The sequence below is a fragment of the Lepidochelys kempii genome, chromosome 13 (assembly GCF_965140285.1).
Source record: "Lepidochelys kempii isolate rLepKem1 chromosome 13, rLepKem1.hap1, whole genome shotgun sequence".
NCBI lineage: Eukaryota > Metazoa > Chordata > Testudines > Cheloniidae > Lepidochelys > Lepidochelys kempii.
Genome location: NC_136392.1, coordinates 38555660 through 38570961, shown reverse-complemented (window position 1 = coordinate 38570961; position 15302 = coordinate 38555660). Strand labels below are relative to the sequence as shown.

Genomic DNA, 15302 nt, shown 5'->3' with positions numbered 1-15302 from the left:
TGCCCCCACGGATCACTGGGACAGTGACCCCGGGGAGCTGCGACCAGCCCCCCCTACCTCACCCCCCACAGATCACCAGGCCCGGAGGTGTAAGCAGGTTTATTGGCCGGCTCAGCTGCAGGCCCCCAGCCCCTTGCCCAGCACGGCGGCCTCGGGCACCTGGCGGAAAAGGGCCCGGAGCGTGTCGAGCTCCTGGCTCAGCTGCGCCACACGGCTCTGCAGCCGCTCGTTCTCCGCCGCCAGCTCCAGCACCCGCTGCTGCGTCTCCAGCACCCGCCGCTTGGCCTTGTCCCGGCTCTTGCGCACGGCGATGTTGTTCCGCTCCCGGCGCAGCCGGTACTCCAGGCTGTCCTTGTTCACCGCCTTCTTCCCCTTCCCCGGCCCCGGCGAGGCCAGCAGCGGGCTGCAGGGGGGGCCCTGTGGAGAGAAACGGCCAGCTGGGGCTGTGGGGCAGGAGCGAGGGGCACCAGCAGAGCTTTTGGGAGGGAGCCCAGGCCTGGGCTAGCAGGGGGCTGAAGGTCAGGAGTGAAGGGCACTGTGGTGGGCTGCAGGTTGGGAGTGAGGGGCACTGGGGGGTGTAGGGGGCTGCAGGTGGAGAGAGGGTGGGTGCGAAGCAGGGAGACGCCGGGGATCTGCGGGTTGGGGGTGTGGGGGGCTGCAGGAGGGGAGCGAAATGGCGCTGCGGGCTGGGAGTGAGGGGCACCGGGGGGTGTGGGGGGCTGCAGGTGAAGAGAGGGTGAGTGCTGGGGGGGCTGCGGGTGTGAAGCAGGGAGATGCCAGGGGATCTGCGGGTCCGGAATGTGGGGCACGGAATGGCGCTGGGGGCTGCGGGCCGGGAGTGAGGGGCACCAGGGAGTGTGGGGGGCTGCAGGTGGAGAGAGGATGGGTGCTGGGGGGGCTGTGGGTGTGAAGCAGGGAGACGCCAGGGGATCTGCGGGTCGGGAATGTGGGGCACCGGAGGGGTGTGGGGGGCTGCGGGAGGGGAGTGGAATGGCACTGGGGGCTGCGGGTTGGGAGTGAGGGGCACTGGGGGATGTGGGGGGCTGTGAGGCGGGAGTGAGGGGCACCTTACCTTGAGTGTGCGCAGGGCCGGGCCGGCGCCCCCTGGGGGCAGGCTGATGGCCGTTTGCCCACAATGCGCCACCTGGAAGGGCAGGGGGTTGTAGCCACTGCGGCGCCCGGGCTCAGCCCCCCGTGGCTCCTCCTTCACCAGGGTGCCGTAGCCCTTGTGGGCGGCCCCGTAGCCCCAGGGCTCCCCCTGCAGGTAGCCCGGGTAGGGGGTGCTCTTCGGTGCCCGCTGCGGGGGGCCCTGCAGAAGCTCCGACAGCAGCTGCTCATCACCAATGTAGGCAGCCAGGTCGATGGAGCCCTCATGCTCCCCGAGTGCCCCCAGCTCTGACGCCATGGGACGCGGGGGGGCCCGCTCGCAATCGTAGAACCCCCCCTGCGACATGGCTGTGCTCTCTCCCTGCGCTCGCGCCTCACTCGCTCCTTCGCCTCTCTCCCGCCACTCGCCACTTGCTCGAACCTCTTTGCTCTCAGTCACTTTCTTATTTGTTTCTCTCTTGTTCTCTCTCTTGTCCCTTCCTTCCTCGCAGGCTGTGTCTGCCGCTTGGTCTTGCCTCTCTTCCTCTTTTTCACGCCAATTCGTTCCTTCGTTTCTTTCTCTCCGTCAGTCACTTTCTCCTTCGTCCCCCTCTCCGCCTGTTCGTCTCTTTCTTGGGTTTTCCTCTCTCGCTGATTTTCTTTCTCTCCTTTTTCTCAGATTCGCTCCTTTTCCCTCTCTCCGTTGGCCCCTTTCTCCTGCTGTCTTTCCTCCCCTCTGTCTGTGTCTAATCCACCCCCCCGCCCCCTGCAGTCCCCCGTAGCTTCTCTCTCTTCTCTCAGCCCTGTTTCATTCCCTCTCTCCGTCCAGGTCTCTGCCGCGCTCCCCCGCTTCTCTTCCCAGCTCTGCCTCCTTCTCTCTCTCTGTCTCTCTCTCTCATTCCCCCCATCCCCCCGCCCCCCTTTTCCTTCCTCTTTCCGATGGGCTCCCCGGCTCCCCCTGCTGATGGCCCCAGGGGACCCCACCCTGCGACAGCCCCAGAGAGGGGGCCCCCTTCCCTGCCCTCCAAGGAGGCTGGGCTGATGGCAGTGGACATCTCCCCCCAGATGTCTGGGGGAGCCCTGGGGGCCGTAGCACCAACCCCTCCCTATGCCCCCTCTTTTCAAACACCCCAACTTCACCCCTCTCAGCCCCCAGCCCCGCCCCATGCCCCACAAGCCACATCCACTGATTGACTCCACCCCCGCTAGCCCAGCCCTGTCCTCCCAGCCCTGCTGCCAGTGCCCCTCACTTCCGACCCGCAGCCCCTGCTAGCCCAGCCCTGCACCCCTGCTCTGCCGGTGCCCCTCACTCCCAACCTGCAGCCCCCACCAGCCCAGCCTTGGGCCCCCCAGGCCTGCCAGTGCCCCTCCCTCTGGACCCGCAGCCCCTACTAGGGTAACCAGACAGCAAATGTGAAAAATCGGGATGGGGGTGGGGTGGGGGTAATAGGAGTCTATATAAGAAAAAGACCCCAAAATCGGGACTGTCCCTATAAAATTGGGACATCTGGTCACCCTAGCCCCTGCTAGCCCAGCCCTGCACCCCTCCTCCCCTGCAGCCCTGCTGGTGCCCCTCACTCCTGACCCACAGCCCCTGCCCACCCCAGCTCTGCCAGTGTCCCTCACTCCTGACCCACAGTCCCCTGCTAGCCTAGCCCTGGGCTTCCCACCCTCTACCCCACACAGTTGCCTTGGGCCCGTCAGCCCAGTGGGGCAGGCCTGAGGTGTGAGGGCCATCACTGGCCACAAGGTGGCACCATTACATGAAAAATCCCATCCCAGGTGCTGTGGGAAGGCCACTGGCTGGGGGGGGGGGGAGCTACTGGCATGGGGTGGGCACTATGGGGCAGGGATCGCTATGTGTGGGGGAGCTCCTAAGAAGGGGTGCAGGTCCCAGCAGGGGGTGCTGGAAGGCACTAGGTGGGGGGGGCCCCCAGCAGGGGGGGCTATGGGTGTAGGTTCCAAAAGGGGGGAATTACAGGGGTCTCAATAGTGGATGCTGTGGGGTGCCAGGGGAGTGCCAATAGGGGGCACTGGGGGGTCTCAGCATGGGGTGCAGGGGGGATCTCAGCATCGGGTGCAGGGGGTCCCAGCAGGGAGCACTGGGGGGTCCCAGGAGGGGGTGCTGGGGGGGGTCCCATGGGAGTGCAAACAGGGAGCACTAAGGGGTCCCAGGAAGGGGGTCTCAGCAGGGTCCCTGTGGGTCCCAGCAGGGGGCACTGGGAGGGGCCCAAGAAGGGTCCCGGGGGTCCCAGCAAGGTGCATTATGCGGGATGCCAGCAGGGGGCGGTTATGGGGGTTCCCAGTCCTCAATGTCCTCAGCCCCCCAGCTAGGCTCCACAGCGTTGAGGTCATTGTATTTATTACATCAAAAACCAGAGACAAACGGTCGAAAGGCCACAAAGTTGGGGCCCGAACGTCGGGGGCCACAGAACAGGGTTAAGGCATCTGTGAGTGATGGAGCTCCCACCTCTGGCAGCAGGGTGCTGTGGGGAGCGGGGCAGGGGCCGTGGGGAGCCGTGGAGAGCGGGGCGGGGGCCGTTGGCAGGGGCAGGCGTTGTGGGGTGCAGTCCATGGCAGGGTGGGGGCTCAGTTGTGGGGCTGGTTGGGGTCCCCGCTGTTGCACATGGGTTCCAGCTGCTCGGTGCGGTCAGGGTTGGGGGGCTCCATCTCAGGGTACACCACCCCACACAGCTTCTGGGCCACCCGCGTCACTGCCGCTGGAGGGAGACGGGGGGGTTAGAGAGCAGTGGGGGCACGGGCCCTTCCTCCGCCCCCTGGCCAGCTGCTCCCCTTCCCCCGCTCGGCTGCACCCCAGCTGTGCCCCCTTTCCCCCGCTCCCAGGCCGGCTGCCCCCAAACCCCCGTCCCTTGCACAGCCGGCTGCGCCCCCTTTCCCCCACTCACCCAGGCAGGTGTAGACGGCGGGTGGCTTGCGGTGCCAGGCCACGCCCAGCCCGTAGACGGGCACCCCGCTCAGCATGATGGCCAGCCCCACGCCGCACACCACCGGCTCCGACCACAGGCTGAAGACCAGCAGGAAGGCCCAGAAGAGCAGGTAGACGACGGGGAAGAACAGGCTGACCTGGGGCGGGACATGGGGCTCAGCCGGAGTCGAGGCATACAGGGGGCAGTGGGGCAGGGCTCACCTTCATGCGGTGGGCAGGATATGCAGGGTGGGGCTCACCTTGGTGCGGTTCAGCACGTGGGGCAAATGGGGCAGGGTAGGGGGTGGGGCATGTGGGGCAGGAGGCAAGCCCTGGGGGCAGGGAACACAGGGGAGGGGATGGACTCACCTTGATAGGCCTGGCCATGTGGGAATGGGGATGGGGAATGGGGGCAGGGGGTGGGCTCACCTTCATGGGCCGGGCCATGTGGGGCAGGGGGCGGGCTCACCTTGATGGGCCGGGCCATGTGGGGCAGGGCAGGGGGTGGGCTCACCTTGATGGGCCAGGCCATGTGGGGCAGGGGGCGGGGAATGGGGGCAGGGCAGGGGGCGGGCTCACCTTGATGGGCCAGGCCATGTGGGGCAGGGGGCGGGGAATGGGGGCTGGGGCAGGGGGCGGGCTCACCTTGACGGGCCGGGCCATGTGGGGCAGGGGGCGGGGAATGGGGGCTGGGGCAGGGGGCGGGCTCACCTTGATGGGCCGGGCCATGTGGGGCTGGGGGCAGGGAATGGGGGCAGGGCAGGGGGCGGGCTCACCTTGATGGGCCGGGCCATGTGGGGCAGGGCAGGGGGCAGGCTCACCTTGATGGGCCGGGCCATGTGGGGCTGGGGGCGGGGAATGGGGGCAGGGCAGGGGGCGGGCTTACCTTGATGGGCCGGGCCATGTGGGGCAGGGCAGGGGGCGGGCTCACCTTGATGGGCCGGGCCATGTGGGGCAGGGCAGGGGGCGGGCTCACCTTGATGGGCCGGGCCATGTGGGGCAGGGCAGGGGGTGGGCTCACCTTGATGGGCCGGGCCATGTGGGGCTGGGGGTGGGGAATGGGGGCAGGGCAGGGGGCGGGCTCACCTTGATGGGCCGGGCCATGTGGGGCTGGGGGCGGGGAATGGGGGCAGGGCGGGGGTGGGCTCATCTTGATGGGCCAGGCCATGTGGGGCAGGGGGCGGGCTCACCTTGATGGGCCGGGCCATGTGGGGCTGGCGCCAGCGCAGCACGATCTGCCCAGCCACGGTCACCCCATAGAACAGGTAGTTGATGAACCCCACATAGTTGATCAGGGTGTAAATGTCGCTCGTCACCAGCATCAGCAGCGTAGACACGCACTGTAGGGAGGGGGACTATGGGGCGGGGTCATGCCGGATCCCGCCCCATATGAGACCCCACCCACCACCATGTTGCAAGCCCCACCCCTGTCCTAGAGACCCTGCACCCATTCCGCAAGCCATGCTCCCTGATCCAGAGACTCTGCCCCCATTCCCCAAACTCCACCCCCGCCCCAGTGACCCCGCCCTCAGCAGGCCCAGGTGACTCACAGTGAAGAGGAGGGCGGGGATGGGGGTGCAGCGCCGCATGTGGATCATGGCCAGCAGGCTGGGGAGGTGGCCCTCACGGGCTCCTGCGAAGAACAGCCTGTGGGGGGAGGGGAGACGTAAGAGTGGGGGATAGAATGCGGGAACTCCGGGCCCAACAGACCTGGCTCTCGGTGCCATCAGTAGGGTTCAGGGTGAACGTCAGGCTGCAGAAATTGGGATCTGAGATGGGAGAGGAGACTCCATCCCCTCCCCCCACCCCCAGGGCAGGGCCTGTGCGGGGGCGGGGTCACTCACCGGGAGGAGGTGAAGAGGGAGCCGTTGACACCCCCAAAGGTGGACAGGGCCACGGAGATGGGCATGATCCAGGCCATGACACCCAGCAGCTTCTCCCCGAACGTCTGGGGGGGGAAAGAGTGGAGGAGATCGGGGGAGAGCTCAGTGCAGGGGCAGGGCCAAGGGTAGGGGCTCAGGGCAGGGGGTGAGGTCAGGGCCAAGGGAGTGGGGTCAGGCAGTGTGGGCAGAGCTCAGGGCCAAGGGGTGGAGTCAGGGCCTAGAGGAGGGGCTCAGGGCTGTGGGTGGGGCTCAGGCCAGGGGTGGGGCAGGGCTCACCAGCAGCTCCTGGGGTGACAGGGCAGAGACATAGGCTCCATTGGTGGGATTGGGGAGCTGTGGGGGTGGTTTGGGGGGCTGTGGGCGGGGCTCACCATGGCCACAGTGTTGGAGGCCAGCAGCTCCTGGGGCGACATGGCGGTGACGTAGGCCACGTTGGGGGGCTGTGGGCGGGGCAAAGGCCAGGGGCGGGGCTCACCATGGCCACAGTGTTGGAGGCCAGCAGCTCCTGGGGCGACATGGCGGTGACGTAGGCCACGTTGGGGGGCTGTGGGGGTGGTTTGGGGGGCTTTGGGCGGGGCAAAGGCCAGGGGCGGGGCTCACCACAGCGTTGGAGGCCAGCAGCTCTTGGGGCGACATGGCGGTGACGTAGGCCATGTTGGCGGGGTTGGGGGGCTGTGGGCGGGGCAAAGGCCAGGGGCGGGGCTCACCATGGCCACACAGTGTTGGAGGCCAACAGCTCCTGGGTCGACATGGCAGTGACATTGGCCACGTTGGCGGGGTGGGGGGCTGTGGGAATGGTTTGGGGGGCTGTGAGGAGGGCAAAGGCCAGGGGCGGGGCTCGCCACAGCGTTGGAGGCCCGCAGCTCCTGGGGCGGCATGGCAGTGACGTAGGCCATGTTGGCGGGGTTGGGGGGCTGTGGGAGTGGTTTGGGGGGCTGTGGGCGGGGCAAAGGCCAGGGGCGGGGCTCACCACGGCCACGGCGTTGGAGGCCAGCAGCTCCTGGGGCGACATGGCGGTGACGTAGGCCACGTTGGCAAAGACGTAGACGAAGGTGACCACGGGGATGGAGATGAAGATGGCCCGTGGCAGGTTCCTGGGGAGGCGGCAGTGTGAGTGTGTGCAACCCCCGGATGCCGGGGTCCCCTGGGGTTCCATAATGGGGCACACTTTGACCCCAGGGAAGGGAGGGACTGAAGTCGGCAGTGCCCAGACATCGGTGTTCCCCAGGCAGGCGCTGACAGCAGCTGTGGGGGGCCCAGATGCTGGGGTTCCCCCATCGGGCGCTAACAGCGGGGGCGGGGGGCCCAAACACCAGGGATTCCCCGCTGGGCACTAATGGCAGGGGCAGGGCCTGGACGCAGGGTTTCCCCAGCTGGGCGCTGACCTTGGGGTTCCCCAGAGGGGTGCTGATCCCAGGGGGGGCCCGGACACCGGGGTCCCACACTGACCTGTAGGGGTCGACCAGCTCCTCGGTGACGTAGTTGAGGAAGTTCCAGCCGCCGTAGGCGAAGGAGCCCTGCAGGAAGGCCAGCGCCACCATCCCCACGTCCACCGGCGTGAAGGCCTCGAAGGCGTGTCGCGGCTCCAGCCAGTAGTAGTGCCCTGTGCAAGAGTGGCACCATGGCATGGGTACCCCCTGCGCCCAGCCAGCCCGGCTGTCCCCCTGCCCCTCCGGTGCCCTGCCCTGCGCCCAGCCAGCCCGGCTGTTCCCTTGCCCCTCCGGTGCCCTGCCCTGCGCCCAGCCAGCCCGGCTGTCCCAATGCCCCCCCCACGGTGCCCTACCCTGCGCCTGGCCCTTCCCCTGCCCCTCTGGTGGCCTGCCCTGCACCCAGCCATCCCCCTGCCCCCCCGTGCCCTGCCCTGCACCCATCTGGCCCAGCCATCCCAACATCCCCCCCAGTGCCCTGGCCTGTGCCCAGTCATCTGGTTGTCCCAATGCCGCCCCCCCTCAGTGTCCTGCCCTGCGCCCCGCTGTCCCCCTGCCCTCCTGATGCCCTGCCCTGTGCCCAGCTGGTTCAGCCATCCCAATGCCCCCCGGTGCCCTGCCCACAGCTAGCCCGGGAGTCCCAGTGCCCCCGTCTCACCCTTGCAGATCTGCACGATGCCCATGATGATGATGAGCGCCAGGGCCAGGAGCTTCCCAGCCGTGAAGACGTCCTGCACCCGCGTCGCCCAGCGCACGCTGGCACAGTTCACCCAAGTCAGCAGCACTGGGGGCAGAGGGAGGGCTCAGGGTGGGGACGGGGTGGGGCGCTCCCCCCCCCAAGGCTGCCCTTGCCCCACCAGGGAGATAACCAGCCTGGCGTGGGGATGTTGTGGCAACAGAGGGTCAGCCCCACACCCAGAGCTGCCTGCTGTGGGGATCTGAGCCAGGGGCTGGGCTGGGGAGGGTGGAAATGGGGGGCAGGCTGGGGGAGGGGGGCTTGGAATGGGGGGCCAGACCTGGGGCAGGTGGGCCCCAGGTGGGAGCTGGGAACAAGGGGCTGCGGTGGAGGGTGGGTGTGGCTGGGAATAGGGGGGCTGAGCCAGGAGGGGCCAGGAATCTGGGGGCCAGGGTGGAGCAGAGTTGGTAATGGGGAGCAAGGGAGGGGCTGGGAATGGGGGACTGGGTGGGGGGGGCTGTGGCGGGGGCAGCACACACACAGTGTTGCCCCCTGTGCCTGGCCCTCGCTCCAGCTGCCCTCAGAGCCCCACTGACAAAAGTGCCCCGGATGCCTGGGTCCCGTGCCCAGCTCCTGTCTGTGACCCAGCCTGGTGCGGGGGTGAGGGGGCAGGCCCCGGGCCCCAACAGAACCAAACAGCCCGTTCCCCCTGCTGCCGCCCCCTACTGGAACCTGAGACCACGACAGGCGGAGTGTGTGGGGGGTTCCCCCTCTCATCACAGGGTGTAAATAACTCCCAGCCCAGCCCCTGCCAGAGCCACCCGCTGCTCAGTACCCCGCAGCACCCGCCTGCACCTCCCCAACCCAACATCCCTCCAACACCCCCATGCACACCCCCCACCGCACACGCTCCAGCATTCACACACACACACCCCCCGCAGTCACCAGCACCCACAAATGGCCTCAGCACCCAGGAAACCGAGCCCCAGATAACACTCCCCCACATCCCGCCGGTGCCCCTCACTCCTGATCCGCAGTCCCAGCCAGCCCAGCCCTTCCCCCCACAGCCCTGCCGGTGCCCCTCACTCCCAACCCGCAGCCCCAGCCAGCCAGCCCTTCCCCCCGCCAGCTTTGCTGGCCTGTCCCCACGCAGGGAGTGGCAAGACACAGGGACACACACGTGGCCAGACAGACGTCCTGGCCAGACAGACGCCCGCAGATGCTTTCCTGCTGACCCAGCACTGACTCAGCGACTCCCGTCTCGGCTGGGCACAGCTGGTGCCGGTCTGCAGGTGCCAGCTAGACCAGTGGTTGCACCAATGGGAATGGCAGGGGGTACTCACGCAGACACACCCCCGCCAGGAGGCGGAGCCCACTCTCGGGCGCCAGGCAGGTGGAGAAGAGCGGGTGCAGCACGTAGTTGGCAAAGGTGAGGGCGATGACGGCCTGGTTGGTGGGGTAGATCACCAGCACCGCGATCCACAGCCGCAGGAACCTGGGAGGCACAGCAGGGCATGAGAGGGGGTCTGGGCCTGGCTGCCCCCCAGCCAGCCCCCTGGGGCCCCGCCCCCTTACCCGGCCAGCCCCCCGAAGATGTCTTTGACGTAGGCGTAGTCACCGCCGGACTTGGGGATGGTGACACCCAGCTCGGCGTAGCACAGCGCTCCCACAGCCGTGATCAGCCCTGTGATGATCCACACCAGTAGCGCCAGCCCCACGGAGCCCGCGTTCTCCAGCACGCCCTTTGGCGACACGAAGATCCCTGACCCAATGATGTTACCTGGCGGGGGAAGCAAGAGATGGGGATGGGAGTTAGAGACAGGGCTGCCCTGCTGCTCCCTGAGTCTCCCGAGAGCCTGGGCCAGTCGCTCGGAGAGGGGTAACCTGCCGGGCTGCTTGCCTGAGTCTGCCAAGAGCCTGGGCCAGTCGTTCGGAGAGGGGTGACCTGCCGGGCCGCTGCCTGAGTCTGCCGAGAGCCTGGGCCAGTCGCTCAGAAAGGTGTGACCTGCCGGGCCGCTGCCTGAGTCTGCCGAGAGCATGGGCCAGTCGTTCGGAGAGGGGTGACCTGCCGGGCCGCTGCCTGAGTCTGCCGAGAGCCTGGGCCAGTCGCTCAGAAAGGTGTGACCTGCCGGGCCACTGCCTGAGTCTGCCGAGAGCCTGGGCCAGTCGCTCAGAAAGGTGTGACCTGCCGGGCCACTGCCTGAGTCTGCCGAGAGCCTGGGCCAGTCGCTCGGAGAGGGGTGACCTGCCTCCTGCATCTCAGGGGAGTGTTATCTCTGGAGTCTAATGATAACATTTAAAATGTCACCCCACATCCCCTCCTCTAGCCGAGCTGCCATCCGCCGCCCCCCCCTTCCCTGCCATATCCCTGTCTCTCTTTCACCTCCCGGCTGCCCTCTTTCCTGGCTCCATGTGCTCCATTAGCAAATTACACTGCTGCAGCTGTGGGTGGGAGCCAAGGTGTGGGGGTGGCGGAGCTGCATGCCTGGGGTGGGGGCACAGCATTACAAAGAGAGGGGGATGCGTTCAAGGCTGGGGGGGAACGGGAGATGGGGTTTTACTGGGGGAGGGCAGTGGAGATAAGAGGAGAGGGGGGCAGAGGGCCCAGGACCTGGTGGGAGGATGGGGGCTCTAGACTCAGAACTAACCCCCTCATTAGCAACCAGCCCTTCATTAATGATCGCCATGGCAACTCAAGCGGCATTACAAAGAGGGTGCCCCTCACTTCCAACCCGCAGCCCCACCTCTCGGCTGGCAGAGAACTGTGGGGGGACCCCCCCACTAGGAGGAGTCGCAGGGGAAGGGGCACTGGGGGGGATCCTGGCTGGGGAGAAGGGAGCAATGTGGGAAGGGAAGGAGTGGGGCAGAGTCCTTAATTGTAATCTTATCAGGTTAAAAGAACAGGAGGACTTGTGGCACCTCAGAGACTAACTAATTTATTTGAGCATAAGCTTTCGTGAGCTACAGCTCACTTCATCGGATGCATCCGATGAAGTGAGCTGTAGCTCTTGAAAGCTTATGCTCAAATAAATTGGTTAGTCTCTAAGGTGCCACAAGTCCTCCTTTTCTTTTCGCGAATACAGACTAACACAGCTGTTACTCTGAAACATATCAGGTTAGATTTCACCCCATAAACTAGGCTATGGGGAGGGACTCTGACCCGGTGGGGGGAAGGGGCACCGGCAGGGCTGGGAGGGAGCAGGGTTGGGCTAGCAGGGGGCTTTGGGTCAGGAGTGAGGGGCAGTGCAGGGGGTGAGTAGGGGGCTGGGCCTGTCTCTGAGCCCCCAACCCCCCCTCCCTCCCACGCGCTGGCGTCTCCGGGCACCTGCTGAGCAACACCATCTGGAGCAGGATTAATGGAGCCACCAGGAATTCACGGTCCATGGCTCCGATCCATCGAAGTGGAAAGCCCAGACCCCCTGTCCCCTGCTACTGCAGGCTGGGGCGCCTGGCTCTGGGGTGGAGTATGGTGGCTAGTTATACTGGGACTCCTCGTCCGGCGCTGAGAAGTGGCTGGCTCTGGGGTGGGGCGCGGGGCCTGGTTATACGGGGACCCCTTGCCCGGCGCTGAGAGGCGGCTGGCTCTGGGGTGGGGCCCCCTCGCTGGGTGAGGGGAAGGCTGGCAGCACTAATCGGATCAGAATAACAGGACCACAAGGTGACAGGCAGTTCCAGGCTATTTATAGAGCCAGCCAGGCTGGGGGCAGAGGGGGGGAAGGGGGAAGGAAGGGGGAAAAGAGAGATGGAGAGATAGAAGGAGAGAATGACACAGAACAGGAGGGGGGACCCCAGTGGCCCCCTGGACCAGAGTTGGGGTCCCTCCTCCACACCCCCCGCCACTCACCTATGATGATGCCGCAAGCGCTCACCAGCCCGATCTCTTTCTTGAGCCCCACGCCACCCTCTGCCAGCTGATCTGGGCCATCTGTGGCCTTCTCGGAACCACCCCGGCGCCGCGCACCCTCCTCCATGGTAGGGGACCAGACCAGATGGTGCTGGGGAACACTGGGCACCGATCCAGAGCGGGCCGCTCTGGAATCACTTGTATTGGACACGTATGCCTGGAAACTGGGCTGTTTCTGGGCTCAGATCTTCTAAAACCAGAGCAGTTTTGTCCTGCTGGTTGTGGTCTCAGGTCTTTTAGAACCAGGGCGGTTCTGTGTATTTCCCTCCTGGTCTGGTTCTGTGATCTGGCTCCCTAGTCCCCAGCTGGTTCTGTCTTCTTGGTTCTAGGCTTCGATCCCAAGGCGGTTCTGTCACTGTTGTTCTGGACTCAGATCTCCTAGAACCCAGGTGGTTCTGGTGTCCCTGGAACTGGGCCGGTTCTGGGTTCAGATCCTCTAGAACAAAGCTGGTTCTCGATTCCCTGGGACTGGGTTGGTTTTGTCTCAGTCTAGGTCTGGATTCCCAGCTGGTTCTCTCTCTCTGGTTCTGGAATCCCTGGAACTGGACTGGTTCTGTCGCAGTTGGTTCTGGACTGGGACTGTTCTGTTTTACACTCTGGATCTGGTACCCTTAGATCCAGGCTGGTTCTGGGCCTCTGATTCTGGGGCCAGACATGCAGGTCCAGTTCCCTCTCACGTGAGTTCTGGGCTCTTGTCCCCTAGAACTGGCCCAGTTCTGTACCTGGCACTCTGATTCTGACGGCGCTGGTACTAGGCTCCTTCCAGAACCGGACCGGGAACTGGTTCTGGTGCGGTCCAGTCCGAGGTCTCTGGAACCGGCCGCTCCGGCCCCCTGCTCGCGAAATCTCAGCACTTGTCCCTCCTTGTTTACTCGTTCCCCTCTTCCGTCCTATCCCCGGCGGAGGAGGGGAGAGCGCGCAGCGTGGAAACCCAAGACCGGTTTGATCTCGCTCGGCTTCCTCCTTCTCGCCGCCTGCTTCCTTCCCTTGCTCCAGTTACAAGGGGCTCGCCAGCCCAGGGATATTCTCCTTCCAGCTGGGACTTCTCTGGGACTTCTTTCCTCCCCGGGGGCTTTTCTGGCGCCCAGTTCTCCCTCTGCACCTCTCACTCGCTCGCCCAGAGGTTATACAAGGCTCTCTTGCCCGGCACTCCTCCCTCGAGGACTTTCTCGCTCCCTCCTTCCAGCGCGGAGTTCTCCTTCTGCCAGGGGGTTTCTGCTCCCCGGCAGTGTGTTCCTCTCCGTCCGTCTCTCTGGCTCACTCCCTCGTTCTCCTGGGGCTGGAGCCCCGGCTCCCAGCGACCGACCCCCGGGGGACCCAGACTCCTCCCTCGGCCAGCCCAGAGCCACTTCCCTTCTGCTGGCTACATCCCTCTTTGAGTTCGTCCTCACTCCCTCTTTTCCTTTCCATCACTCCGCTTCTCTGTCTGGTTCTTTTCTTTCTCCTTTTATCGCTTCCTCTCTTCAGCACTCCACCTTTCTTCTTCTTGTTCTTTCACTTCAATTTCTCTTCTTTCTGTCATCACTTCATCTTATTTCTTTCTCTTTCTGTTCCTCCACCTCCCTCCCTCCCTCTTTCTTTCTTTCCCTTTGCCATCTCCCTCTTTCCTTCTCTCTCCCCATCTAGCCCAGGTGCCCCCCAAGGAGAAGCACAACCCCCTAGAGGCCCCAGCGCGGCTTCCCCAGCCCTGGGAGTTGGGGTCAACCCCTCCCTGGATCGGGAGGCCTAGGCTGGCCCCTCTCTAGGAAACCTTGCTCCACATGCGGCAGGGAGTTCCACAGAGTAACTGCATCAACATAACCATCCATTTGCCCCCCACACCCCTCCATCAATCCATGCATCCTTCCCTCCCCAGGGAGCTCTCCTCTTCCTCTACCCCCCTGTGTGGGGGACAGGATCTGGGCCCATCTGCCCCATCCCCCAGGCCAACACCCCCTCCACCCCACCCCCGCTAACCACCCATCCCATCCAACCCAGGGCTGGAGGAGGAACTTCTTGCCTGCCCATCCCCCACCCCGTGCCTCCACCACTGCCATCCCTCCTTCCAGCCCAACCTTTGCCCCCACTTGGCCTTGGGAGACGCTGATAATGGGGCCAGGCCCAGACTTTCCCCTGCCAGCGGGGCAATGTGCTGAGCCGGGGAAGTGGGGGTGAGGGGAAGAAAGGCATGGCAGGGGGTGGGCGGGTGGATGGATGGATCCCAGAGGTGGATGGAGGCCGGGGGTCACCGTGCGCCCTGGTCACGCACACTCTGACTGTGGAGTTAGGGGGCCACCGGCTGGTTCCCCAAGAGCAGAGTTGAGAAAAGGGAGGGGGAGAGCCACTGTCCCCTCACCCTCAGGAGCTCCCAGCACCTGGGCCTAGGGCCCCTCCCCATCCTGGGGGCACCCCCAGCCCCAGAGGGGGGCAGGAATTGAGGAGGGGGTACAGGATGCAGAGACCCAAGGGGAGGGGATCCTGCTGTGGGAGTGGGGGAGGGGGAGAGGCTAGAAGCTGTTCTCAGCCCCCACCCCCGGCACACACAGACCCCCACAGCCTGAGTCAAGGCTGAGCCTGCCCTGCCCCCCGGTGGCAGTGCCCCACCATGGCCCAGCCTCGCAGGGCAGCTCTAGTGGGACTTGTGGCCCCTCCCACCCCCCAATTGCCTCCCTCCTCCAGCCCCCCCACTCCCTCCCTCCTCCCCTCTCCCTCCCTCCCCAACCCCCCCCACCCCTCTCTACTCCCTCCTCCCTCCCTCCCCCCCAACCCCCCACTCCTCCCTACTGCCCTTCCCCCAACCCCCCCTATTCCCTCGCTCCTCAAGCCCTCCCCCAACCCACCCACTCCCTCTCTACTCCCCCCTTCCTCCTCCAGCCTTTCCCCAACCCATCCCACTCTACTCCCGCCTCCCTCCCTCCTCCAGTCCTCCCCACTCCCTCTCTACTCCCTCCTCCCGTCCTCCCCAACCCCCCACTCCTCCCTACTCCCCCTCCCCCAAACCCCCTCAACCTACCCCACCCCACTCCCTCCCTCCTCCAGCCCCCTCCCAACCCCCGCTCCACTGCTCCCTCCTCCCCCTCCCCAGCCCCGCCCCCTGGCCTCGCGCCGCGGCCGTTGCGACTCCCTCCGCTTTCCCGCCCGTTCCAACGGTCGCTCCCCGCCTCGTGCCCTGAGGTGACCGTTGGGCGGCTGGAGGGAGGGGCGGTTCTGTTTGAGTCGGGGGGGGAGGGGATAGTAACCCCCCTCAGTGCTTCCTCCCTACGTCACAGCCTGCTAATTAGCTCCCCCTAAGTAGCCACCCCCAGCTAATGAATTAAACCCTTCTCCCCGGGGGACACTAACTCATGGCAATAACCTGGCCATGGCCACCACCCCATTAACCCCTCCCCGAGCTAATTAACCTCTTGGCTCTGTCCCAGCA

At 65.7% G+C, this 15302-nt stretch overlaps 2 protein-coding genes across 3 annotated transcripts; both read right to left on the bottom strand.

Annotated features, from left to right (window-relative positions):
* Positions 1 to 65: 65 nt before the first annotated feature.
* On the bottom strand, positions 66 to 2001 carry CEBPE (CCAAT enhancer binding protein epsilon). Its single transcript, XM_073326955.2, has 2 exons — positions 1073 to 2001; positions 66 to 417 (listed from the first exon to the last, which is right to left on the bottom strand). Exons 1-2 carry the CDS (start codon positions 1451 to 1453, stop codon positions 112 to 114), a joined length of 687 nt encoding a protein of 228 aa, XP_073183056.1. The 5' UTR covers positions 1454 to 2001; the 3' UTR covers positions 66 to 111.
* A 1430-nt stretch (positions 2002 to 3431) lies between these two features.
* SLC7A8 (solute carrier family 7 member 8) lies at positions 3432 to 13440 on the bottom strand. 2 transcript variants are annotated; one of them, XM_073326953.2, is made up of 11 exons: positions 11843 to 13429; positions 9574 to 9778; positions 9342 to 9493; positions 7981 to 8106; positions 7345 to 7498; positions 6866 to 6989; positions 5857 to 5960; positions 5563 to 5659; positions 5203 to 5352; positions 3993 to 4170; positions 3432 to 3806 (listed from the first exon to the last, which is right to left on the bottom strand). In XM_073326953.2, the coding sequence occupies exons 1-11, from the start codon at positions 11967 to 11969 to the stop codon at positions 3676 to 3678; spliced, it is 1548 nt and encodes a 515-aa protein (XP_073183054.1). In that variant the 5' UTR covers positions 11970 to 13429; the 3' UTR covers positions 3432 to 3675. The 2 variants fall into 2 exon arrangements, with proteins under 2 accessions (XP_073183054.1, XP_073183055.1); XM_073326954.2 differs by lacking the exons at positions 5857 to 5960; positions 6866 to 6989 and having other exon boundaries at positions 11843 to 13440.
* Between the last annotated feature and the right edge of the window lie 1862 nt (positions 13441 to 15302).